The sequence below is a fragment of the Ceratotherium simum genome, chromosome 7 (assembly GCF_057802395.1).
Source record: "Ceratotherium simum simum isolate JZ-2026a chromosome 7, ASM5780239v1, whole genome shotgun sequence".
Taxonomy (NCBI): Eukaryota; Metazoa; Chordata; class Mammalia; order Perissodactyla; family Rhinocerotidae; genus Ceratotherium; species Ceratotherium simum.
This window is the reverse complement of record NC_141906.1, coordinates 17,116,186-17,144,080: the sequence shown is the minus strand read 5'-3', so window position 1 is coordinate 17,144,080 and position 27,895 is coordinate 17,116,186. Positions and strand designations below refer to the sequence as shown.

The window sequence follows — 27,895 nt, the reverse complement described above, 5'->3', positions numbered from 1 at the left end:
TCTGCAAAGAGGCACCCTCACAGACCTCAACCCTTGGAAACCAAGGCTGGTACTTACACGTGGACTTGACTGATGCCAAATCTCTCCAAATGAAAGGGTTGGCTCAGAGAAGGTTTTCAGTTGTTGGATGGATGGATGGATGGATGGATGGTTGGTTGGATGGATGCCTTGATGCTGCTATTTGCAGTTATATTTGAAAGTCATAATAATCTTCTTTTAAAATGCTACTCCTCCTCCAATGACAAATAAAGGGCAGTGAGAGTGGTGTCAATGAGGTGAATCAGATCGATTCCTCCTCAGCCCTAACTGGGATCATCACATTGAGGGAATGGGAATTTAACTTGCAGCAGAGAGGGGGGCTTGGTAGTTTTGGAACCTAGTGGACTTTAGGGGTAGAGCAGCTGGGACCTGGAGAAAGAGGAACTAGAATTTGGGAAAGAAGGAAAGCTAGGAGGAGGATGACAGAAAAAATCACTGCTTCTTACTCAATGGGAGGAGGTGGATGAAGTCTCCCTCTTCCTTCTAGCGCCTCAGAAAGGAACACAGCTAGTCACTGTTAGTGGTCTTACTCTTATGGGTTGGATAGATTTTTGTGAACTAGTCTTGGATTTATGAGCTCACCAAGATTTTGTGGACTACCTGGAAATCTAACTCTGCACATTGTCTTTTCAGGAGCAGTTTATACCACCTTTCAAATTCTGACTTCAAGCCGTGGAAAACAACCCGTCTTTTGCTGGGAACACCCCCTACTGGTTTCTCTGCCCTAAAGATTATTTTGATAAACCTTCACCATACCATGGACATAGTGGGGTAAAGGTGGAGAGTAATGGCACATTTGTCATAAGGAGAAAAAGTGGATCTGTTTCTCTTTGGCAAAGATTACCTTTGAAGTATTGTATTATGAAATTTAGTTTCCTTGAATACAACTAACTCAACCTTAATGTGTGCTTTTTTTATGTTCAGAAACTAAGCCCAAGTTAATTAATGGCTGCACATCCCATAGTGACTCTTTCCCAAGCCAGGCACACTTCGTGTATACCCTAGTGCATAGAGGCAAGCAACTTAATTAACTTACTCTCCATCCATAATTATCTTGAAATTATTTATAATGTCTAAGAGTTTACACTGCAAGTGTATTTTAAAATCTGTTTAGCATAAGAGGTACCAACATGGCTGGTTTCCCTCTCATTCCTCTCTTTGCCTGCTTATCTGTTATATGAAAAGTAGCCACTCCTATCATATTTTAGCGCTGCATGCTTGAAATTATTAATTTCTGCAAACACTCAAGATTTCTTATTATTTCTTATAACATCTGTTATCTGTTAAGATGTGTTTTTTTTTTTTTTTTTTTTAACTGAGTTCCTACTCTGTGCCCTGGCATTGGGCCCTCAGTGCTGGACAGGGCAGATGTAGCTGCCGCCCTCAGTGAACTTAGAATCTCTCTGGAAGCTACAGACACGTTGTGTTAGTTTGCCAGGGATGCTATAACAAAAGACCACAGGCTGGATGCCTTAAACAACAAGTTTGTTTTGCCACAGTTCAAGTCCAAGATCAAGGTGTCAGTAGATTTAGTTTCTCCTGAGGCCTCTCTTCTTGGCTTGCAGACAGCCACCTTCTCACTGTGTCCTCACATAGCCTTCCTTCTATGCACACGCATCCCTGGTGTCTCTTCCTCTTCTTATAAGGACACCAGTCCTATTAGATTAGGGCCCCACCCTTATGACCTCATTTAACCATAATTACCTGTTTAAGGCCCCATCTCCAAATACAGTCACATTGTGGTTAGGACTTCAACATACAAATTTTTTCTGGAGGGGGGAGCACAATTTAGTCCATAACACACGTTAACAGTCATTGACATGGGTCGGGGGTGGCCCCTGTGCCTACCCCCACCGTCAGGGCAGACTTACTGGAGACAAGGGCTGTCTAAGATGGGAATTGACTTAGAAGTAGGAGTCGGCCAGGCAAAGAGGGAAGAGAGAAATATATTAGGCTACATGTTTGAAGGTCCAGAGGATATGAGAGAATGTGGTGGATAATTCAGTGTGACTGGATTTAGAAACCGCTTGTTTGTTTTCTAGAACTTGAATGCATGTACGTATGAACTGTAGTCTTGAATTCAAGGGTACTTTGTCCTTGGATTTGTGAGCCATGTTTGATGTGAAAATGGGATGAAGTGCAGTCACCTTTTATCTGTGCAGAGTCAGGGTGAGGAAACTGAGTAGCCTCCTCCCCATACACCTGTGCTGTGGGTGGGCTTCTCGTCTGCCCTCTCTTCCACCACCTATATGTGCTGCCTCTGTGCAGGCGATGTGTTCCACAGGTGGGTGTGGGGGTCAGATGGGTTGCCCAAACAAAAAGTAGGACAGTAAAGAAGGGGAAAAACCCACTCATACAACCTACCACCCAGAGCCAACCACTGTCAGCATTTTGATGTATTTCCTTCATGTGACTTTATTTTACAACGTTGTGATCATCCTGTATGTATGTTTTTTCTTGCTTTCTTAACTCATAGCGTAAACTTTTTCTGTTAAATATAGTTTTTAATGCTCGTTTAGTGTTCTTCTCGTAGGGAGTTTATTTAACAATTCCTTGTCTGTAGTTTAGTTTCTTTCTCTTTTTTTCCCCACTATGATAACTGTGACAAACATCTCTTAGTAACCTCTCCCCCCACCACCCCCCGCCCCCCCAGTATTCCAGATTATATCACTAAATTACATTAGGAACAGAGGTTATTTCTAAGAGATACATAGAATCAAATTGCTATCCAAAAGGGTTGAATCAATATATCAGTATATAGCCTTAACATCAACACATGCTCTTGGGAACACAGAGGATTAGAATAGGCAAAAATGGGTATTTTATTGGTATTTTATATTGCATTGACTTGACTACATGTGAGGATGAACCTTTTCTCATTTTATCAAATCATTTATGTGTCTTCTTTTGTGCGTTAGCCTTCGATGTCCTTTGACCAGTCTATCTGTTGGTGCACTGGTGCTTTGAGGGACACAAAAGTTGCAGAGGAATAAGGGTTTTCTCTTCCCTCATTAAGCTGGCAGTGATGAACCTTGGAAGAGTGTGGGCCTGTTTCTGTTTGACCGCAGGAGTAATTGCATTCAGATCATATTTAAAATAATGTGAATGAGAAATTAAAACAGTGATGAGAAATGAATTTATTTGTATCTAATTTAGGCTTCAGCTAGTACATACAGTGTGTTTATGTGCCAGATACCATGCCAGCTGATTTCAGAGAAACGTTCTTTATCAACCCTCATGACAGTTCTACAAGGGAATTTTAGACCTTTTTTACATATAAGAAAACTGAGGTTCAGACAAATTCAAACTGAAATTTGAACCAGGTGTCCCAACACCCAGGCCAGGGCCCTTCCTTCTAAACCTTCAAACCTGCCTTTTATATACGGTCCAGTATCTGTATTTTTATACAAATATCTAATCCAGTTGTTTTTGGTGGCCCCTGGAATACCTTGCCAGTGTTGTGCTGCTCCTGCAGGAGGATATAAAGAGACGAGCACACTTCCTGGCAATGCAGATGGTTCTGGGGATCACCTTCAGGGAAGGATGGACTGAAGACATTAGGCCCCTTCTGTCTGGAAAGAAGAAAGTTGAAGGAATACATAAAGGAAGCTTAAAATCATAAAGCGTAAGCATAGATTTATCCGGTGTTTTCCTGAATGCTTCAGTGTAGATGCAATTAGAAATTACAAAGGAGGATTTTTAGGACAGAGGATTGCATAATACATTTCAAATCTTGTTACTCTGTACATCTTAACAGCTGCAGTTTAATTGGTTCAGACATTTGTGGTTGAAGGAATGATCCATAGAGAATGATTCGGAGAAGGAATGATTCAGAGAAGCAGTGTAGTTGGAGAGAGGACACTAACTTTTTAAGGGTGAAATTATGGATAGAGGACCAGAGTGCCTCCCCCAGCAGAACATCGGGGGTGGCCACCCGGGGCAGGCTTGGCCTGGGGGGCGGACCAAGAGGGACAAACCATCACCGCCCTGGTAAACGACTCTTGATGGGGTAGAGCAGGGACTCGAAGGATGGCATCTGTCCTCTTTCATGTTTGAGGACAAACTGTGGATTTGCTCAAAATCAGTCTTTTCACCTCCTCTTATATCTGCCATATCATCAATCCGGTTAAGTTATTTCACTCTCTCACGTCAGAGGAATTTTAGAATTTACAGGATTTTGAAAACAATACTGTTACTTCATGACATACAACATATCCCTGTGAATCCTAGTAACAAGTTCTGGGTTCTCTGTAATATGGGACCTCCTTTTGTGAAACTTTGAGTACAGTCGGGAGGAATGTGTGACAGTCAGGATTGCACTGTGGAGGAGCACTTGGAACACTGTATTGTTCTTGGATCATACTGAATGTGGGCAAGTCTACGTGGCCTCCAAGACCATCCCTAGGGCCACTGATGCTTTATGGGGAGAACCAACTTGTACTTTTTGGTTGTGTAATTGTGATTGGAATAGACTCTGGTACATAATTCCGAATATATCCGGATTAGCTTTTTCTGTCTAATTAAGAAGAATTTTGGATTTAAATCTTATTGGAAGCAAAGTTAAGGGCCTATTTTGTGCATTCACTAAATGTTAACGATGAGATGGACTTTAAAGATAAATTTTAACACTTAAGTAAAAAAGTCGATACCAGGGGCCGGCCCAGTGGCGTAGTGGTTAAGTTCGCGTGCTCCGCTTCGGTGGCCCGGGGTTTGCAGGTTCGGATCCCAGGCGTGGACTGACGCACTGCTTATCAAGCTATGCTGTGGCAGGCGTGCCACATATAGAGGAAGATGGGCACGGATGTTAGCCCGGGGCCAATCTTTCTCAGCAAAAAGAGGTGGATGTGGCAACAGATGTTAGCTCAGGTCTAATCTTCCTCACACACACACAAACACAAAAAAGTTGATACCAAACAAAGGTTTATTATAGAGTGGTTCTGAAATGAGCACTGTCCCAGAGTCAGGAGGCCTGATTCCTCCCAGTTGTAAACTCAGAGGGGCATCGCCCTGGGCATGCCTTTGGCTTCTCTTTGCTTTAATTTTCTCATCTGCAAAGAAGGTTGAAGTTGGATGAAATTATCCCTAAAGTGTCTGCCAGAGCAAAACATTTCTGACCCTCTAAGTCTGTGAGAGTTCCTCTACATCCAAACGTTATGGTTGCAAATATTTTCATTGTTTTTTTGTTAGTTTTAGTGATAATATTTTGTAATTATGAGGCTTGGCTGGATGAGAAACCAAACACATGACATAAAAGGGTTTCTCAACAGAAAATCTGTGTGGCTCAGACCGGGGCAATGGGCTTATAAATGTCTCTTGACGGAAAACATCTCATTACCGAGGCAACTCAAGAAAGACCTCTGAGCATTGCTTTTCATAGACTTGGGAAAATTCCCAAATAGTATTTTTTTAATAATATTTTCCTGCCAACTTATTTATTAAAAAATTTTTTTTGAACATCCTAAACTTCAGGAAGAAGTACTGTATACACTCTGTGTATATTTCTGGTCCATTCAATCAGTCAACATTTATTAGTCATGTCCCATGTGCTAGGTGGTCTCCTGGGGGCTGGGGATCAGAAGTTATAGAAAAAGCCCCTGCCACCTAGTACCTCAAAGACTGGTAGAGACGGTGGTCCTGGAGACAAATGATGATAGAAGGTGGTGGGGTTGTGAGAGTAGGAGAAGGTAGGGAGCATGATTAGGGCCGGCAATCACTAATTGCACATCGTGGAAGACTTTACTGAAGGATGAAGAGAAGTTTGCAGGTAGCAACAGGAGTGGGCGTTTTAGGTGTAGGGGACTGCATGATAAAAACTCCAGGAATTCAGGAAGATGGCAATGAAGGTAACATGATAAGACTTGTTATTTTAAGAAAGGTCACTCTGTTTGTAGCCTTAAGGAAAGGTGAGAGTGGGGGGAGATGGATCAGAGAAGCAATTATGGGGCTGCTTCAAAAGATGGGAAAGAAAATGATGGGGGCTGAAGCAGGTAGTGTTGGAGGTATGGATGGGTTTGAGAGATGGATATTTATGCAATTTAATGATTGCATAAGGATTGCGTAAGGATGGAAAGCCAGAAGAGGAAGCCATGCATGATTGTGGGGTTTCTAACTTGTGGGGATTGGTTGGATCACCCTCGAGAAACTCACTGGCAATGGAGTGATCTTTGGATCCTCAAATGTGACATCTCCTGCTGACTTAGGAACCTGTTGCTCCTTTTGTGAAACCTTTAGAAGCAATGACTAGAATAAGAGGTGATAGCCGGTGGTGTCCTGATACTTATTTTAAACCACACACACACACAAACACGCACATACACAATATGTGTTGATTAAAAATATAAAGCATGTGTAGCACACAATTTACAAATACTAATAAAATGTACAATGCTTTTTATTGTAAATTTCATATAGCCAATTGATTCTCACAGAATATTTTCACTGATGGTTTCTTGTATCCATAGCAAACAATGATTGCAGTTGACCAGAAAGTATAATCCCTCTGCACCCCGAGCCTTGGCAGAGGTCTGGGAAAGGGGATCCTATAGCCTCACCTCCCTTATTCTCTACCAAAGGACCGCTGGACACAGGCCCCACTTTGTCAACACTCTCTCGCGGACCACACATCATTCCCTACCTTCTCTTGGATATTGCTTCCATTCATTCCCCCACATCCTAGGTTAGTGACCAGAATCCAGGCATATGGGAGCATATGAGTCATGTAAATCCCAAAGGGGCCCTTGATCCTTGGAACCCCACGTGAGCACGTCTCAGAACAAGATTCATCCTAGACCAAACTGATGGTAGGCAACATGTACAACCACAACTACTTTTGCACGCGAAGATGTTTATTAAGCATTTAAGAGATGTGATTTAATGTGTCCTGTATCATATCCTCATAGTTCTCATCCTACATGACTTTTCCTCCAGCCTTTTAAATGGTTGACTTCTTAAACTCTCTTCTTTTTTCAACTTTATCTGTCCTTCCATGATATTACTGGACCAAGTACATCTCTCTTTTCTGTTTCTCAGCCGCCTCTGCTGATTCCTTTTCCTCTGTTCAACGCTCGCTTCTCCCCAGCTCTCTTTTTCTTTTAAGCTCTTTGCCTGGGTGTCATTCATTGCTCTCAGGGTTTGGTTACCAGCAGTATGCTCTTGACTGCTAGACTTGTGTCTCCCGCTCAGTCCGAATCTCTTAATCTCCAGCCCTGCACATCCTGCTGCTTGCTGGGCAGCTCCACGTGGACGTCCTTTTGTGTCCTCAAATTCAAAGACCCAAAATGGAGCTTATTGCCTGCCTTACTCCAGTCTCCTGCTTTTCCACTATTCTTTGTTTCCCAGATGTTACTACCATCTTGGGGCTAAGCATATCAGCGGCCATTGAAATCCTTTCTTCCCATCCACACTAAATATGTCAAGAAGACCTGGCAGTTCTGCCTCTTGCTTCAGTCCCCTCTCTTGCTTTCTTTGGGGTTACTTCCCAGTTCAGGCTTTCGTCTCCTCTCACCTGAACTGTTGCTCTCTTCTCCTTGCCTATCTCTCCTTAGCCCCCTCAGTCTAGTCTTCATTCCGTAGCTAGACTTAGCCTTCCAAAGCTGAGGGAGGGTGTTCAAGCATGCTCTTTGTTGAGGACAGCTGATGGCAATTCCCATTGTCTGCAGGCTGCAACCTAAACTCTTGGCCTGGCAGTCTCACTATAGCGAACTTAGCTTATCTTCTGCTATTCCTCTAGCTACTTACTTCATAAGCCAAGCTGGATAAATACTCTCAATTGCTCCCTTACACTGAAAGGTCTGTGGTTAAATTGTAGAGAAAAGTGAATCAGAATTCATATAATGGGGATGATTGTTTCTGAGTAACAATCTTTCTCTCTCAACTTTTACTGTTTTCATTTTGATGGCGTAAATGACCATCTCTTGGCCCCTGATGCCTAGGTCTGGGTTCAGCTGTCTGTCACTGTGACACACTTCTGTGTGCTCCTCACATAATTTGGGAGTCCTGGGTATGTTACTAGGTATACCCATCTCTCTGCAGATCTCCTCTCAAGGATAGAGGGGACCCTATTTGCATCAGAAATCTCTCATTTTTCTCTGAGGTAGGGAAACGAGATATACAGGAGTTTATACGTACATGGTGGCTCTCTGTATGTGACCTCGTGAGTGGAATGGGATTAGGTAAGCAGTGGCTTCCAGAGTTCTGGTAGACTTTTGATTGCCCTTCCTGGATAGTAACTACGGATTTTATAGGAAGAGTTGTACTGGAATTTTACCCTCCTTATCCTTCAGCTGGTTTGTCCTCGAGCCGGACCTGTCTGAAAATTGAAATGGAACACTTTTTCTCTTCTCAGGCTGTCAGTTGTAGCTGTTAGGAATTTGTTACTGTCTGTTAAATCCTTTCAGAATGAAAACACACTAAAGGCAGTACACGTGTGGGAAGTTACATTATTATGTGGATGCAGAGAGGGACTTAAAACTAGATTATTATATGTGAAGGGGGAAAAAAAGGAACAAAATTAAAAAGGAAGACCCTTAAGATTTATAACCACTATTGATCTGCCTTTTGTTTTTTTCTAACTGCATCTCTTGTACACCGTGGGGTAGGTAGATTATAAGACCTGTGGGTGCAGAAGTGCTACCTTTTGTCCTCCTTCGGTCCTCATAGCTGTCCTACCCCCCAGTCATGCCCATACTGGGTGCTCAGAAGCCGTTGGCTTTAGAGAGTCTCTTTGCTCTTAGCACAGCTCTTCAGATGGCAGGGATGGATGCTCGTTAAGAAGTGTGTTCCCTACCTTAGCATACAGATTGTACCTATTCTCCTCAATCATTTTTCCCCAAGGGAAATGACAGTGAATGTTGGTTTTGCATTGTTCTTGGAGAGGTTGGTTTAGAATTCTCTTGAGCTTTTCCAAGAATCCCTCCAATCCCACCCTCCCCACCCCCCTTCCTTGCTGCTCTCATAGTAGCCACCCTTCTTGTAACTACATGCATTTACTGGGAAGTGTGCCATCTTCCTTTGGTTTGGACCTTGGAGATTTGGCTCTTTCAGAGTTGAGAGGGAAATGGCAGGTGAGGAATTGAAGGACACCAGTGCTTCCTGGTGTTCTCTGACTGCTTGTGTTGGGAAGGAATACAAAAGTAGCTAGATCTTATCATCACAGTATCATAGCATTATAGGGTATTAGACCTTTGGGGAAACTGAGACTCAGAAAGATTAATAACTTTCCCTGAAGTCAGTGACTAGCTGATGGGAGAATTCTAGAGTCTGTATTTTTCTGCACGTCCCTGTTCATATGGAGGAGTCTGGAAGGGTCTCTTCTGAAAATGTCCTATGACCTCATGAAGTATAAGCCTCAAGGCTACATATGTTAAAGAAATCTAGTCCATTTTCCTCAGGTGCCCAATTCTGTTGAGCGAGCTGATCCTAAACCCTTCAAGTCATTTGTACAGAGCAGAGAAAAACCAGTCAGACTAATGTTAATCACGGGAGCCTGTTATAATGATACATAACTTGTCATAACACATTATAATATTACAGCAAATATATTTCACTCATGGAACATTCTCAGGGGGCTCTTAACTCCCTTTAAAATCGTGTTCCCAGCTTCTCTAGCGAGATGGAGCTGCAGAGTTGTGTGCCGCTGACGCCCAGCTATTGACCAAGCCAGCGTTTAGGAGAGTCCTTTTTGAAAATCCCTGCACTGTTTCCCTGGGCTTAAAACTCTGGTTTTGTCCTCGCCTCGAGACGGGAAGTTGAGATTTGAGGAGCAACCTTTGGCGGTTATGCTCTGAGCTCGCTGGCGAGTTGGAGTCGCAGTTGCCACGGAGACCGCACTGCTACCATGTTATTAAGGGAGGCTCGGTGAACTTCCAGAGATACCCCTGCCCTGTCCTGTAAATTCATTCTAGAGAAATGCAGGTTGACTTTTAAGATATTTCTCAGGCATTCCCACCTGAGTCCTCACGGGCTCCAGAAAATGGCAAGTATGCGGTTTCAGAACCCCTGATTTTTACCTGGCAAGCATGTGTGAAGGCTGCTTCGTTTCTTTCATACTTAAATCATGTTTGTGCCTGCCTGCCTTGTTCAATAAGTGAATTTTTTATTGTGCCGCCTTGAAGAATTATATGAATTTAAAATCAGGGAAGAGGGAATGGAAAAATTAGGTAATCAAATACGTTGCAAACCTTGATATGGTGGCTTTATGGAAGTTAGACGTTTCTAAGCCTTTCCTAACTTTTAAAATTCTCAGCTTTGTTTTTTATCCAAAATGAAAGGTTTGTTTCTTCCCACTCCAGTAAGACACTTTCAGAAAATGTCTCAGACAAATCTTAAAGTCAGTCTAATTTCACTAAATTAACTCTCCCCTGCCAGACATTTTAGCAGTATTGGAAGTTGCCTCCAGAAAAAAAAATTTTCAGCTAATTGTTTATCTGGGGGGATGCAAATGGTAGTTTTAAGCCTTTAAGTCATCCATCATGCCTGGCAGCCTCTATTGTCTCATTGTTGACTTTGAGCCAAGTGAGACTCTTTCTTGGTCTTGGGAGGGAGGTATGTAGATGGGGCTCTGCCAAATCTGTGTTCTCCGGGAGTCCCAGCCCTGCTCTGAGGGCAGGTGATGTAGGGAGACCCATAGGCCCGTCAGATTGGAAAGATCATGCGTCCTCTTGTTCTGATGTCACATTAAAGTAGGCAGTAACTCTGTTCAAAGTAAAAGTGACGGGACTTGTTCCCTCAGTTTTTCCAGTATCTCCGAATCAGTGTTAGCTTTTAAATGCATTTTTGTGGATGTAATAAAATACTGTTTATAGTCAGCTACAAAGTAAGTAATTACAGTGCGGCAAATGAAATTCAATATAGCAAATGAAATTCAATATAGCTTTGTCGTGGCTTTTTGAATTTTAATTAAACCAGTCTTAGAGTAAATTATAAATGTTGCTGCTTTTGTTGTGACAAGTGACGTTGACAAAATATTAATCTAATGGATTGTTATTCACAGAAGCTAAATGTCTTCTTTAGTCTGCAGGATTTGGGTGTTTGCTTTTTGTTTTAATTTTCAGTGTATGCTTTAAAAAATCCAGAGAAAAGAATAAAGTTCTAAAACCACATGAAATAAGAACTCCATGTATGGAAGATTCCATCGTTAATATCTTGCCGGCCACAATTGCGCACATCTCATTTATGGCACTGAAAACTTTGTTTTTTTAAACCAGATGTCTCTGTGGTCACTTTTTCGGTATCGTTAAAACTGGAGCTGGGATAAATAACCAACTGTTGACTACACAGCCTAATATTAAAGGAATAATCAACCCATGTTCCAATTAGATCATTTCCCTTTTACTTTGTAAATTACCTTGTGGTGTTGCTTGAAAATGGCATTTTTGTTGTTTGTGTATCCCTTTTATAGCTAAATTATCCAAGTTATTTTCTTTGGAGATTTTTTTAACTTGAATTTATATAATTATCTGTAAAGAATATATATTTTTTGAGTATTTTAAATATTCAAAAGTGAATTGTTCTTTCTGTCAGCTTATTTGCTTCCCTCCATCATGGCTTAAAGCTTTTCTTAATTTTAACATTTTGATGTTTAAGATGAATGTAAAGAATTTCATTACAAGGTTTTTTCATTAGTCCTGTGATGGTTTTTAATAAGATGAATTTCAGTCCAAGGGTAAAATCTTTACGTGTTTATCTCCTTTTACTCTTTAAAGCTGACCTAGAATCCAAAGATTAGAGTGAAATCGATTTCACCCCATAGTTTTTTCCTTCAATGTGTTAGAAATTCCTGTTTGAAAAGTAGAGCCAATTACTCCCGTGTGTGTGTGTGTGTGTGTGTGTGTGTGTGTGTGTGTGTGTGTTGGGAGGGGTGGTGGTAATATCACATTATTTAGTCGCTTTCCAAGTATGATTTTTGCCTGTATTTTTTATCCGGGGATTAAATTGTTACCGCCATCACTACCACCACTACCATCGTCAGATCGTGGGGGGCAAGGATAGAGAAGGTGCAAGACAGTGGGTCATAGACATCCAAATATGACAGCAGAATAATCTCTGCAACAATATGGCAGTGGAGCATTTGCTGACTTCAGAGTGCTAGATCAACCCCAATATTTTTTCAGGGATGCTAAACCTCTTGTAACTGCTAAATTGGATTTGTCACTGAATGGCGTATCAGCTGCTGTTGGACAAGGCCATAAAAGCCAGCCGGCTGGCCCTTTGTAGGCAGGGCTTACCCAACGATTGATATGTTTTAGCACTTTTGGGATTATTGTGATTAAGAGGAAACCATTCTGAATGAGAGAGAAAAGGGGGTAAGGACGCCCAGCCCACAGCTGGTGAGCAGCATGGGTTTGCTGTCGAGGAAGTCACCATTATGGCTTCCTCTGGGTTCCTACCCTGATTGATGGGTATGAAATCTTTATATGAGGAAGTGGTGTCCTTATTTCCTCCGGTTGCAACTCTCCCTGCAGGGCAATAGGCATTTGGAATGCTGTGGACTTGAGAATTCTGAATGCTTTTAAAGCACTTATGCGCGCGTGTGCACACACGCACACAGTGGCTCAATGTGTTAGTCTACACACATGAGTTAATTGAGTTAATGTGCAGGGATTTCAGTAATACAACAGAGTGTTCTCTTTCATTTCCCAGACCCAAAGCTCTGTGACATGCATTGAAAATATACTTCCGTGTAGTTTGTGTCTGAGTCACTTGTATGTGTATAATGGCTAAAGAGAAACTGCACAGCCGGCAAATTTGTAAACTCGAGCACCTAGCTGAGGGTTTATTAAGTACGGGAACCTTACCATCTTTTTAGAACAGGTTTGTTTTCAAGTACCACCTGCTCCTGGGAGCGCTAGAGGTTTTGCACGAGTCTTGCACTGGCCAAGGCAAGCCCCTCCAAGAGGCAGCTTATTGAGTAGGTTGGAGTTTGAAGCGCCCAGTACTTGCAAATACACGTGAAATTGGTCGCCTCTCTGGTCGTCCAAGGAGGCTGTTCCCAGTTCATGCTCCGAGTTTGCTCAGCATACCGCACAGGAAAGAAGCCAGCTTGCCAGGTCCTGCAGAGTGTCTTTCCAAGCCTGTGAAAAGCACGAATCATCCAGCAGCAGAGCATGCTTACAGCTGGCCCTTTGCTGGCTTTGATCTGCGAATCAGGCCACACCATGAATGCCCTTATTGTCATGTTATGTGTACACAGTGTGTGAATTATTGAAAATAGGGAGGCCTGAGCCTCATCTGGTAGAGATTACAGTGCAGGCATGCTGGGCGAAGGTCTGTAATTGAAAATCCCCAGATGCTGTTTATTTGGCCTTTGTCACATGACCTGCTGCAGCAAGATTGTCTGAACAAAATGTTGCCTGCCTGGAGAGTGGAGCCCACCCTCCCCCACCCCCACAGCCCCCGCAGGCTCAGTCTGTACACAGCTTAAACACCTGCCCAAAGGATTTTTAAAGGCTTAAAATAGATTCGCTCATAGCATTTAAATAGAGGGCATCTTGCTTGTTGGTTTAAACTGCTTAAGCGGTTGTTGACTTGTGGAACCTTCTATCCACACAAGGGTTTGCTGGATAATTTCACTCTGAGATATCTTTGCAAAGCAGCCTTCAGGACTGGAGCCATGTAAGGATAAATAGTTTGGGCTCTGCCTTTTAAAAAATCAAACTTGCATGGGGCAAATGAGCTTGCAGATGAAGCCACATCGATTCTATATATTCCTTGTCTTGAAAAAATACTGTGGCTACCCAGAATATGGCCCTGCGTTAGGAATGTCATCTGCATTTTATCCAGTTTATTCTTACCTATTCTACCTATGAAAAGGTTGGGATGTTTCTTAGAATGTTATGCTTTATGCAGGTGGTAATCCTGAAATTGAGGAAGATCCCAAGAATTAGTAACAGAGTAGATTGAGCTAATTTTGAAGAAGGAAAGGCCTTAAGTTTTCCAGGTTCTCTCCACTAGGGAATAGAACAGCCACTCAGCATCCCTTATTGCCACCCTATATCTCAGTTATGGTTGTGGGTGCCTCTTGCATTTCTTGGAGCTTAGGAAGAGGAAAAGTTCCTGGGTATTCCAGCATTACATGAGCATTTAATTAGCCTGTGAGTTCCTAGAAGGCAGGAACCCTGTTGTATTCTTCATGTCCCATGCCTGTCAGCAGAGTGCTTTTCTGTTCTTCCTGCCCCTTCTCCCTCCTTCTCTTCCTGCCTCTTCAAAAAAAAAGATTCAGTAACTACCACCTCTGTGCCATGATGTCACTTCAAATATTTTTTCTTTCAAGAGGGGGCTAAAATCAGCAGTAGTGCTATTGCTAAGTAGCACATTGTCAGTACGGTGCCAGGAGTTGGAAGACAGAGGACTCTGGGAACAGGATGTGGGCCTGCCTTCAAGAAGCTCGTGGTTTGTCAGAGAAGATGAGCAAAAACACCCACAGGAAGAGTACAGTACGGCAAGCCCTGCGCTAGAGCTGTGTGTGGGGGATGGCGAGCTGAAGGGGCAGGGCAAGCTGGAGGGGCAGAGCGAACTGACTGCCCGGAGTCGGGAAGGGCCATTGGCATTAGGTCTTGGCAACTCAGAAATAAGCATTCAGCAGACTTGGCGGGACCATGAGGGCAGGGAGGGGGAAGAGTGGGTCATTCACACAAACGGAAGAGCACCCAACATGAGATGACAGTGTGTAGAGAGTGGCAGGAGAAAAGGCAAAATAAGTGGATTTGTGTGTGTAACATTTTTATTTTTTACAGGGAGAATATGTTACGTATTACCTGGGTAATCAGAAATTTAAAAGAGTAAAAATGGATTGACGCTCCTGAATCTAAAACTCAACGGAAGGAGATAATCTGGTTTGCTTGATCACCATCTAAAATAGAAAGCCCATTTCATAGGACGCTCTTTTCTCCTTAATGACTGGCCTGTACATTGTTGCCTTTGGCTCCTCCTGGTTTGAGGCCAGTGGGATGTGGCCAGAGGGTTTGGGTCAAATGACAGAGAACATGACAACCAAAGGAGGAGACGTCTATGGACTTTGGTCTCAGACTGATCTTCAGTACGTTTCCTCTCATCCTCTTCAGGCTCTGCCCTTCATCACTGTTGTGTGGCTTCTTGCCTCATTTCTCCTAAACTGTAAGCTCCCTGAGGGCAGAGAGTAAGTATTATTCCAGCGTGTCTCTCTATAGTACCCAGCGCAATGCTTTTTACAGAGAAGGTATTCAACAGATGCTATTGACCAGGGGAGGGGAGTGCACTGGGGCCAGATTATGAAAGGCCTTGGATGCATCAAGAGGCGTTGAGGTTCTATCCCGTATTGTAGGGGGTGAATGGAGAACTTTACAAATGGTGTACCTACAATTCAGTCCCCTTCTGGGTGGGTGATGTCCCCTTCTAAGGTTTTGTTCTTGTTAAGCACTTGGTCATGATCTTGTGAGAAGCTAACTTACTGTGGAGGCTATTTTCAGAGCAGTTGGTCTAAAGTTAAGGAATGATGAGCTTGGAAGACAAGGCTGGTTTCAAATCCCAACTCTGCCCCTTACTAGTGTGAGAACTTGGGCAAGTTTCTTAACTTCTTTGAACCTCAGGTTCAGCACTTATAAAACGGGAATGAGGCGGGTGTGAGGGTTAAGTACGTGAGTGTGTAAGCACAGTGCTGACACGCGGTAGGTGTTCAGCACGTTCCTGTCCAGCTTGCTACCACCTCACTCCGTCTTTACCTGCCGTGCAATGTTAGTTCATTTAGCTTAACCCCCAAATTTCAGTTTCTTTGGTTTGAATGCATATTTTAAATTCTTGTCCCTTATGATCACTGTTTCCGTATTATTTTTTAAAGAATTTCTAAGTGCTTAGACATGTAGATTTCTCTTGACGGTGTTTTCTAAGCAGTGGGTAATCTCATGTGAGTGTCATTTTGGTTTAATGCTTACATAACTGCCCTTTGTATAGCTACTGCTATACTAGCTACAGAAGTTGATGCTTCATTCTTCTAGTGATAGTTGTTTTTTTACACTGAGAACTAAATTCTAGAAATCCAGTGGGGGACACGCTGTTTAATGCAATGCCTGTAGCCTATTTGTAGAGATAATTTTACAATCTGCCACAAATTATAGGAATTTTGGCCACACTTAGCCCTTGGCAAAAATCTAATTCCTGCTATTTTATTCAGTGAAGAATCTATTCTAAATTAAAAGATTATTGTAATAAGTAAGTAGCTTGCGTGATGCCCTCTTAATGTTAAGATATCACCATAAAGGGTACCTTTTACTTGGAAGCAATGTTTATGGCCATATCATTTTGAAAATTTAGGATGATGCAAAGATTTTTGAGAACATTTTAAGTGTAGCATGGAAAAGATGTTCAGTTTCAATAACACTGAAAGTAGATGCCATGCAGTATGGTGTCCTGGACAGAAAGCCTTTTTAACTTCCTTTAGGAGCTTATATATCAGGTCAAGCCATGAAAACATCAAAACCAAGTGCAGTGACATTACATAATACGTACAGGACCATTTAAATTGCCTCAAGGTGCCAGGACCTCCACATTTGTTATTGCTCACGTATACAACACCCCTCCAGGGAAGGTGCTTTATCGCCATTTTACAGGTGAGGAAGTAGAGGTCCAGAGAAGTTAAGCAAGTTGCCCAAGTTCACATGGCTAATAAGTACAAGTCCAACTTCCCCAGAAGGATCTAGGCAATCATATATCTGAGTTAAAAAAAAACCCACAAAACCTAAGTCTGCAGCATTGCCACCATTAAAGACCTGTAGTTTTTAGCACTTTGAACGTGTGGATTTCACACTTCTCTAAGGCCAAATAACTAATAAATAAACAGTGTTCTTAGCAAAGTTTTTCATTAACCAGACTCTCCTGGGTTAATGTTGAGATTAGCTTTTTTTTTTTGGACCAGGTCCATATTTCGGTGGCATGTGGAGGGAGGGGGGAGGAGGGATGAGGAGGAAAAGAGCATGTGTTGGTCACACTTGTGCCAAACTAAGAGAGCAGAATGAAGGTCTGGAAAACTCTGCCGCCTCTCATTGAAATAGTGGTACCTGCAAAAGGGCCTGCAGATTTCAGGTGATATGGGCAGTGCTGTCCAATTTTCATAAATTTTTTCTAGGTCATTTTTTTCTGATATTCTTAATGTAGAAGAGGAGAGCTCATTCATTCATTCATTTATTGAAAACATTTATTGATGGGCCGGCCCCGTGGCTTAGTGGTTAAGTGCACCAGCTCTGCTGCTGGCGGCCCGGGTTCAGATCCCGGGCGTGCACCGACGCACCACTTCTCCGGCCATGCTGAGGCCGCATCCCACATGCAGCAACTAGAAGGATGTGCAGCTATGACATACAACTATCTACTCGGGCTTTGGGGGAAAAATCAATCAATAAATAAAAATTATTTAAATTATTTAAAAACATTTATTGAGTACTTACTTCATAGATGCCAGATCTGGGGCCAGAGAGAGCTAGATAGATTCTTTCCATGGGGCAGTCACTATGCTAAACAGGGAATGAGTGGTCCCAGAGGTAAGTGGCAGTGCAGCAGCAGCAGGGGTGTATGCTCAGCACACGAGGTTACGAAGGAGGAGATGACCAACTCAGTTTGGATAGCTCTGAGAAGACTTCAGGGAGGAAATGCTTTGGTTGGGATGTGTAGGGATGAATAGGAGTTTGCAGGCAAAGGAAAAGGGACATTTAAGGACAAGTGGTTGTATAAAGGCACAGGGGTGTGGAAAAGCATGATGGTGGCTTGGGGAACTCTGTGAAGATACTTGTGCTAGAATAGAGGAGCTGTCTACAGGAATGGGCTGTTAGGCTTAGGTACCAGGCTAAGGAGTGTGTTTCTTATAGAGGTCGGAGACCTATTGATGTAGGAAAGCAACATAATCAGGTGTGGACTTGAAAGAAAAGGTTGAATGCCCACAAGATGAGTGGCAGGAACTGTTGGGACTGAACACTCCCCTGAGAGCCTGTGGGTAGGGGGTCTATTTAGGTTGCTGGTGGGGGCAACAAGCTTAGGTTCCATTAAATCCCATACACACCTTGAGTGTGTGGGATACACAGATGCTGAAGACATATACCCTGCCTTTAAGGAGCTTGTGGTCTGTTACACAAGGAACTCACACCAGGGCCAGAATGTGGGCAGTGCCCTGACACATGCAGAAGGGAAGCGCTGTGGGCCCAGGGCAGAGCGGCGACTGTGCCACTTCCCATGAGAGTCAAGCCATCGCTCTCCTTGTATACTAAGCGATTTGTTTTTAACTCACAGTAACTTTTCGTTCAGTTTGCTTTGCAGTATCGTGGCCTTTCCCAACCACGGGAGGTCTGTGAGGTGAGCTCCGGGTGCCTGCTCGCTCACTCCTCCTCACACATTCCATGCCTCGTGCGTGTTGCAGGTGGGGTTTCACGGGGGAGACAGCGTCTGAGCCGGACCCGGAAGGATTTTGACTGATAGTCTTAAGAGGTATCGCAACTCTGAACAGAACCTTAGAAAGGCAGGATGGTTCTGGCGACTGGAAGCAGGGTGTGCATTTTGATGGTGGTCTTACCGTGGATTAAGGTGGTGGTGGTATGTCATGAAAAATAAAAAGTTAGGGCCAGATGGTGGGACAGTGTTGAATACCACACTAAAGCAGTTTGACCTTGTGACTGTAGGCGGTGGGGGGCCGTTGAAGGCCTTGAAGCAGAGGAGTGCCTAAACCAGAGCTGCATTTTAGGTAGCCGTGTATAGGATGGATTAGAAAGGAGAACAGCTAGAGGCATAAAGTCTTAAGGCTAGGTAAAGTATTCAGTAGAGGATTAAAAAAGGTGATTGTATAGCATCTCTTTATTACTTCATAGAGAATGAGCCATTAGAAAAACTTACTTCGTTCATATTTATTTTCCTTCTAGAAATAATTACAACAAAAAGAACTTCTCTCCAACATAGGGGAATTGCATACAATTCATAGCGTTAGACGTTTTTACTTGCTCCTCTCTTTTGGCCCTCGTGATCTAATGCAAATGTGTGCTTTGTAGCTGTAACGCGGAGTTTTATGGGGCCGTCACTTGGTAATGTTATCAGCTGCCGTTGACTGATAGGAACTCCGAGAAGGTGGGGCTTGAGTTACTGCCAGGCATTTGAAGGGATGCGAGGAATAAGTTCTGACTAACCAGGGTTTAACACAGCCTTCCTCTGTGTATTTTTTCTTCTGAAGCTGTTCCTTCTAAGCCCCTGGGAGAATGCAGACACAGGTTATCTCAGGGACCTGCCAGTGTTCACTCCCTGAAGGCCATCAGTCCATTTTGTAAACCTTTAGATCGGGAACACACAGCACCAGCCCCTGACAACCCAGAATGGGCTGCCTGGCCCTTTCTGGTGATTTTCCACATTGGTGCTGGTTTTCGGTCAATGATTTATGCTGGGGATTAACCGAGACACTGGTGTCTAAACTTCCTCATTGGCAGCGCTCTGGGGCTGGTTCAAATATTCTTTTTCATGTAGCTTCCTTTTCCTCCCATCTTAGCTTCTGGCACTCTGGTTTTCCATCCCTCTCATTCAGTCATTCATTTTATCAGTGTGTCCTTACTGAGTTCCTGCTGTATTCTTGGCACCAGGGGTACAGTGATGAGCAAAACCCAACCTATGGTCTGTGCTCCTGGGTAACTTCCTATCTGGCAGTGGGGGAGGCAGGCGTTTATCGTGTACTCATTCAGATAAGCGGAACGTGGCAGCTGTGACTCGTGCTGTGAGTGAGAGGTGTCGGGAGGGCTAGGGGGACTTGACCCTGTTCTCATGGGAGAGAGTCCTTCACAGGTGTAAACTCCTTGAAGGCGGGGATGGCGTCTTTGTACCCTCCTAGTTCTCGCACATTGGCCGTGCTTGCAGGTGCGGTCGGTGTCCGGCTGTTGGGGCACTAGCCGGCTTTGGTAGACCTTCTTTCTCCAGTGTTGCTAGGACGGTGGCAGCAAGGTGGAAGAGGTTAATTATTAACTCCTCGCAGGTCCCTCTGGCAGTATCCACAGATATAACTCCCCAGATACTCGGGAGGACAGGGTCATGAAACATCCTATTAAACATTCTGGAGGCCTCTCCCTAGGCGCTGACCCTGGGTCCCACAAGGTCCCTCCTCCTGCGCTTTCTGGTTGTTGACTTTCATATCCTAAGATATTTTTTCCTTTAGAGGAACCTCAGCCGATAAAAAAGGGACTGTGGCTAGAAAGTATTTTCATACCACCTTGTAGAATCTTGCCTGAGAAAGTCTTTTGTGAACGTTCTTTCTGTCGGGCCCTGCTGCTGGTGTTGGAGGACAGAGCCAGGCTGCATGGTGTTGGCGCTTTGTGGAAGGCATCTTTCTTTGCTTCTTCCCACTGAGTCATCTTTTTCTTTTCTTTTTTCACTTTATGTTGATAATGTTGATGATCCAACATCAAACTGGATTGTAGGGATGTAGAAGCCCCTTTTCTGCCCCTAACAACGACTCACTTCACAAACATTGAGCTGCCTAGGAAGGGGAAGCGGAGCAAAGAGGAATGTCATTGGTTCTTGTTTTCAACGACTTGATGATCTGGTTGGAGCCGTGACATGTACCGACATGGTGTAAGGCAGAAAGGATACGAATCAGAAGCAAAGAAGCCCAGGTCAAGGGCGGTGGATATTTAGGGACAGGGGAGCCCTCTTCTAGCTGGAAGGCTCGTGAAGGACGAGGCATTTGAAAGGTGGGCAGAATCCAGACGTGCAGAAATGGGCAAGGACAATATGGGCCGTGAAAGCAATTGTGCGCACAGGTACAGAGCTCAGAAAGCTCAAGGTGTTAACAGGGAACGTTCTAGTAGTGCTATTGAGCTGAGTGAGGGTTTGCGAGAGGGTGTGGAAGACCCTGTGGTCGCCACCATAGCATCAATGCCTGTGTGATACAGCTTTGGTCTAGCAATCAAGAGAAGTTTGCGTTTTCATCTGATTATCATTTTTTTAACATGGGGAAAAAGGCATGGGGAAAACTCACATCTCCCTGCCAGCATAGGGAGGGCCAGCAGAGGTTTCCTCAGAGTGCATTAGCTAGAGCCCCCGCCCCAGGACCCTGGGCTGCTCAGCCCTCCACTGGTGTGTTTGCCGTAGGACTGACTGGCTGCAGCCAGGGAAGAGAAGGTTCCATTTGTTGCTTCTTTCTTTGTGGCTCCCTGACTCCATTCAATTACAAAGTGGCTCTTACACTGTTAAAGCCGAGTGTCTCTGGGCTACATTTTCTAGCCACAGACCCTGCATTTGCTGTGCCTCAAACATGGCGTTGAGGCCACATCCCATTACACACTCAGCCCACAACAACGTTAACCAGCCTTCTGTCTGGATAAGGCAAGCACAGTGCAAACCCCGTGCCTTTCTGCCGGCATCTCGCTCTCTTTGCCCCCTTTAGCAGGCAATTTCACAGCAATCCGGGATGCAGGAGCAGCTGATGATGGGCTCGCTTTTAACTGTGTTATGTTATTTAGGAGAAAGGAAGAATAAAATAAAATCTGGATTGCAGTGCCTAGTGAGGGTCACAGTATAAAGTGGCGGGTCAGGCCGTGTTTGTCTCTGCTGCTGCTGCCTACTGCCTGTGGGGAAAGCAAGAACTGTAGCTGCAGAGTTGCAGACCTAAAGAAGTGATAGGATGTGCATTTCTGAAGGAAATTTTGTGCTACAGCAAAGCTGTCGTATAATGACACTTGGTGAAGTGTGACGTTGCCACTCAGCTCTATAAGCAATTACAAGTCTTTATAGAGAAGTATGAAGGAGATGAGTCGTGGCTGCTGTGAGTATAGAACCTGGAGACTCCTGGGCTCAGAAGGAACGAATGTGCATTGGTCTAGGGAGCTGAAGGGTCAGCAGGTGTGGTTTTCTAGAGAGTCCCAGTTTCCTGCTTATATATTTAAAGAAATGCTGCTGCTTTGGTCTAAAATGGTCTTTAACCTACCCCCTCCATTCGTCCTGTCAAAATCCATCTTATCACTTGAGTTAATGATATGCACACTGAAGAATTTAGAGAGAAGTGTTATCGTGCCTGCAGCAACAACAACAACATGAAATGCAGCAACAACAACAAAATAAGATGGCTTGGTGGATGGATAGAGGAATGGACAGACGTGAGGTAAAGCAGGTGTAGAAACAGTGGATGGTAGAATCTAGGTGGTGGGTGTATAGTGTTCACCGAAATTCTTTCTGTAAAAAACTCCTGTATGTCTGAGATTTTTCATAATAAAATGTTGGAGAAAATGTAATCCATCCTTAAAGGCCTAACTTACGTTCTAGTACTTTGGGGAAGGCGTTCGAGATTTCCCGCGTTGTCTGACGCGTTGAGCTGGTCTGCTGTATTCCAGGCCTTGTGTTGGACTGTGAACTCCTTGTGGTCAGGCAAGCTGTCTTCTCTTTACATCCCAGATGCACCAGACAGGCTTCATATAAGGCACAAAGGAGATGGTCCCCACGTGACTGTAAGATTAGTTTTGGAATGCCATGATTAACTTGAAAGTTAACTTTGTTGAAAGTCATTTTTGTAATGTAAGGTTTACTGGATCAAGCAGCACTCTGTGTGTGTGTGTGTGTGTGTGTGTGTGTGTGTGTGTGTTGGAAGAGAGAGAAATGAGGGTTAAGGTTTCTAATACCCAACATTCTGATTACGGCTGCAAAACAAGACTGTGCAGTGTGGACCGGAGACCCACTGCCAGTTACATCAGTGATGGTTGGTGCCGCTGAGCTCCTGGTCCTCAGTTAGGGAATTCTGCACCTCAGTACCACGATTTAAATCCAGGGCTCTGGACTATCTGGATCCCCCTCATTTGCAGGGCAGTACTCTAGCAATAGAAATAGGACTCAGGACCTCCTGTCAGGGTCACTGACAAGAATTGATTCAGAACCTAGTTGATTTCTGCAAAATATGTACAACCCCAAGTAGCCAAAAAAGATATTCCAAAATTGTTTGGAATGGCATACTTATTTCCCTAATGCGTAAGCATATTTTAATTCTGGGAGAACTTAGAATGGAAAATAGAAGATTTTAATAGAATCAAAGTCATAGTATTAATATTTTTGATTTAATGAATTTATGTATATTTGATACTTCAAGTAATTATTTAAAATAACTTGACCCATGCAACAAGTTAGCCTGTATTTGCAAATTAAAATGTGTAAGGAAGTCATGGATTTAGACTTGATTTTTGGGAGGGTTGAAGTCTTACTCAATTTGTAAACAATGTTAAAGCATCTAAGGGAATTTATTAGGTTTCTAAGAGTTGTTTAAGGGAAAGTTTTGTAAGTTAAACAATTCTAATATTTAAAAGAATTAGGTACATCAAATTAAATATATAGTTTCAAATGTCTAAAGGAGTTTAACTAGGTTTGTAAAATGGACCAAACATTAATCGAATGGCCCTTTGAAAATGATTGTAAAAATTATGAGATATATAAATTGAACTTGAAACTTAAAGATAAACTAGGATGTTTATTTTTTTTAATAACTAAACAAATGAAATGTACATTTTTTTCAACCAGTTAAACATGATTGTTTTCTGTGCACAAAGCCACCCTCATGGTCATTAAAAAATTCACATGAAATAAAGTGATTAACACTGTGTTCAGGTCACGGGAGATGCTTTAGTGTTAGTTGAATTTGAATTTACAATCGGAATCAGTGATATTCCTTCTGGTGAGACAAGAAGACACACATAGGACCCTCGGGTTAATTACTCCTTGTGGCTTGAAACATGGTGTGAAAGAAAGAACACAGGCTTTTGAAAGGTGATCCTGCTCATGTGAAGAACAGGAATGTAAGAGTTATGATAAGCTTTCAGTGAAATGATGACTACAGCGTGGCACTCGGCTCATAGTGGATACTCAGTGAGGGCCTGTTGCAGAAGTAGTAATCTTCAGAAGTACTTTAATCAGAGTGTAAGTTGACATTGTTTAACCCCAAGGGGTGGCATTTGCATAGACTACACAGTATACAGTCAAGAGTGTCCTGGACGTTGATCTCATCCATTCAACCAAATGCCATAGGAAATTAAAAATTAGTTACACAGGTGATATGTCACACATACCGAGCTATTCCGTCTGCTTTCATAGAAAATAAGCAAGTATGGGGGCAGGAGACAAGTTTGCCATCTGGACAAGGTTCAGATGAAATTGCATGTAACACAGAGCCCTGGATTTATTTCGTCTTGGCCCTTCAGACAGCCCTGAACAGGGTGCGCGGTGAGGCCCCGGGCTGGAGGATGCTTGGCTCGTCTGCAGACCTTGTCATTGAGGTCTGGCTTCTGGTAATTAGGCACTCCTAGCTGGGCTCTGCTGTCAGCGAGCCTTTGAGACAAATTGCAAAATCTGTACAACCATCTGAGAGATGGAGAAGTAGACCCGATGACACTACAGGGAATATTGGTGGTTCTTAAAAGTTTGAAAGAGAATGCTTAGAGAAGCAATCCTCAAAACTGATTTAGAGGTCCCTTTTCTGTGGTTAAAGGGTAAGTTCAGTCACAGAATCAGGATCTGAGAAGATTCTGACAGACTGGAATGATAAGCTTAATCTAAGAGGATGAAATGCCATAGAAATAAATATAAAGTTCTGTATTTGGATTGAAAATCCCAACTAGGCATGAAGAGACTAGGAACAGGAGAAGAAATGTATATGAGGAATAGCCTGTATGAAAAAGACCTAGGAGTTCATGTTGACAGGTGGACATAAATTGACAGTTTTTTCTGGTCCCCCAAATCTAGTGCGGCATTAGGCTGCGTTAACAGAGGTGAAGCATTTAGGATGAGGAAGGTGATAGATCTACTCTGCTGGGACCTGTCATAGCAGGAGCATCACTACAGTTGTGGGCTCCAGGCCATGAAAGGCAGATAAACAAAGGATGGTCACAGGACGGGTGTGGAAGTGTTCCAAAGCTTGTCATAGATAACAAAGGAACAGGGAGGTTTAGCCTGGGTACAACTGCAGGAGGACCTGAAAACTGTCCTTCACATCTGGAAGGCGTCATGTGCGTAAGGGACTAGCCTTGTTAAGAGGAGCAAGAAGAATCTGGGGATGCAAGTTACAGGAAACCCCAAATAAGGAGGGTCTTTTTATTCTTAAATATGTTTTAAGATAGAATGGGCTGCTTCCTCAGTTCTAGAAGTGCTGGCTTAGGTTTATAAGGACTTAGACTGAGGGGTGGGAGTGGATGACCCAGAGGTGCTTTCCAGCCCCAAGAGTCTACGATGCCTTTGCCTTTCAGTGGGGACTGTGCCCTGTGCAGTCCTCACCCAGACAGGTGGTGGCAGAGCCGTGATTACAGAAATATTCTAGGCAGTGATAGGAGAGTTTAGAATTCTCAGACGGGATTTCTATAAGGACACTGTTGTGTCGGTCATCAGTGCTGCCAGTTCTTTACACTGCCCGGGGAGATCTGGGGGTGTGGCTCACTCTCTCTCACCACAGGCTGTTATATCCTTATTTATTCTGTGTGCCCAGCAGTGTGCTGGGTGCTGGGGAGACTTGGGGAACAAGACAGGGTTCTTGCCCTCTTCAGGAGAGCAGTGTGTCTGGGAAGTAAGACAGCCAACACAAATTACATGGCTAGCTATCCAGTTATGATTATACTTACAATTTGGACCCATGTCATGTATGAGTGGATTTTTATTTCATGTAGTAGCTTAGTAATCTATTTCTCCACTTAGCTTCAGGGATATATTTCCCCATTATCTTATAGTTCTGTGGTCAGGTTATCTGTTTGAGACTTCTCAATCTCCTCGGGGGGTAGGAATGGGAGGTATTTGTGTATACTTTTAGGCATTTTCTTTGGGAGAAAGGTTATAAAGGTTTGAGGAGGATGTTTAGTCGTTTTTTCTCACCGACATGATCTTGTGTATAGTTAGTTACTAGGGCAGTGACTATCTTTAGGGGGTGTCTGCTTTCGTGCTGTTAGCTGTTCTTATCACTGTAGGGTTTCCGTGGGCACTGCAGTTCATTCTCTTGTGGCTATAATGACTAACTGGAGTTAACTGCCAGTAGAAAGCTGGGTGCGGAGGAATGGATATGAAAAATAGGACCAGAACAGAACCAGGTTTGTGTGGTCCCACACTAATCTGTGTATTTGCTGCTCTTAGAAATGACCACCCATTTAGGTACAAGCATGCAAAGAAACAAAAAGGCACAATTTTACAAGGCATATTTCTATCCTCAGTTGCTGATCATAGTTCATATTAAATGCCGTTCATCCTAATTTCCCCTAGTAAATATTTTTGCAAACAATTGTGCTGTTTTGTTTTTCTAGCATTAATAAACTTAGACCTGCAACTTAAAAATTCTTGATTCTGAATTCTCTTCTTAGCTTTCAGAGGCTTTTTTTTTTTTAAGTAACCTATCTTACTGTAAATTCTTCTTTCTTTCAGGTAGGAATGAATTGATAGCCAGATACATCAAACTCAGGACAGGGAAGACGAGGACCAGAAAACAGGTAAAGTAACCCGCCTGGAAGTTGTGCATGTCAGCGAATGGCCCCAGGAGGCATTGTGGCTGCAGTGGCTGGCTCTGCTTTGGCTCCTAGGAGCCCCAATTTTTGAGTTCCCTGTGAGGACGTCAGTGTTGTAGGCATATTAAATTGGCTCAGTTTTCACTGTTCATCATTTCAGTGACCCTTTATGATGTGGTCTCTAGAGTTCTTTTTATACACATTTGGGAAAGTTTCACTGGTAAGGGCAGTGTATGAACTGCTCCTTTACTGTGTTTTCAGACTTAAATTTCTTTCCCAACCTATGCATCTGCAAACATTGCAGAAGCTGCAGATGCAAATACGCTTGGAGTCATGAAATTTGGAGATTTTACACATTGTAAAATCCTGGAACAATTACATATTAGTCATCATTTCAATGAAAAAGTAACACCAGCAGCCGTAAGTGTTGGCCTGAAAATGATACTGAATGATGTGCGTCCAGGGAACTGTCGCTCCGTAAGCTGTGGCTTTTTGTCAGTAGCTGCTGTGACTGAAATGAAGTTACAACTGAAATACCTTTGTGCAGAGTAGTGGCAGGAATTTTCCTCTGCCCTTTGTCAGGGCTCCGACTCTCCTTGTGCTTTCTGATGTCAAGCAGCCCAAATCTCTGACCCAGTTCAGAACTGGAATGGATGAGCAATGTGTGTTTAACTACAAACAGAAAAAGAAAGAAAGGGAAAGGGGGAAAAAAATTATACAAACCTCACGGGTGAGTTGTTAACAGAAAAAAAATTATTTTTTTAATGTTGACCTATGCTGATTGATCTGGCATGGATTTTAAAAACTATAATCAAACCAAAAGCCAAGCTCAGCTGTGGTCTCGTTAAGCCTGAGCAGCAGGTTCCAGTTCTCTGCTCGGTGATGAGTTGTTTTCGTGAGTGTTTATGACGGGGGAGAGCTTTTCCCCAGGAATGCTCCCTGTGCCCCAGCCAGGAGCCTGGCTGCTGAGTCAGCACAGAGGGAAGTGGCCTCCTGCCAGTGCTCAGAGGCAGGACATTGTCTGTTCGGTGGATGTTCCCCCCGACGGTGGCCCTCTTCAACTCAGAGAATCCCAAAAGAACAAAATTCGGGTGAAAACAAGTAAAAGCAAGAGCCGGATGGAGGAGTGAAGAGGATGGGGGAGTTCCTTCTTCTCCATACTTACTAAATAAATACAAAAGCAAATGGAAAAACAAATTAACACTCAAAACTCAAAGTGAAAGATAAAAAGATCTTTTATTATCGTAAATCCTGTTCTTAGAGTCGCTAGAGTGTTTGAAATGAAGTAATTGCCTCGCAGTGTGGATTGCTGAACTTTTACATGGAAGGTTCTAAATTTCTGAAACAAACAGATCTAATTCCCAACATACTGCAAGTGCTGGACCTGGGCTGTCTGCTGGTCTGTGAGCTCTGGTCGT

At 43.3% G+C, this 27,895-nt stretch overlaps 1 protein-coding gene across 8 annotated transcripts in view; it reads left to right on the top strand.

Annotated features, from left to right (window-relative positions):
• Positions 1–27,895, top strand: part of TEAD1 (TEA domain transcription factor 1) — a 255,710-nt gene that overhangs the window by 153,678 nt on the left and 74,137 nt on the right. For all 8 annotated transcript variants that reach the window (XM_087433191.1, XM_087433190.1, XM_087433194.1 and 5 more), the window contains one exon: positions 26,398–26,462. In XM_087433191.1, coding sequence (XP_087289317.1) covers positions 26,398–26,462 — 65 coding nt within the window. The remainder of the gene's footprint in view (positions 1–26,397; positions 26,463–27,895) is intronic.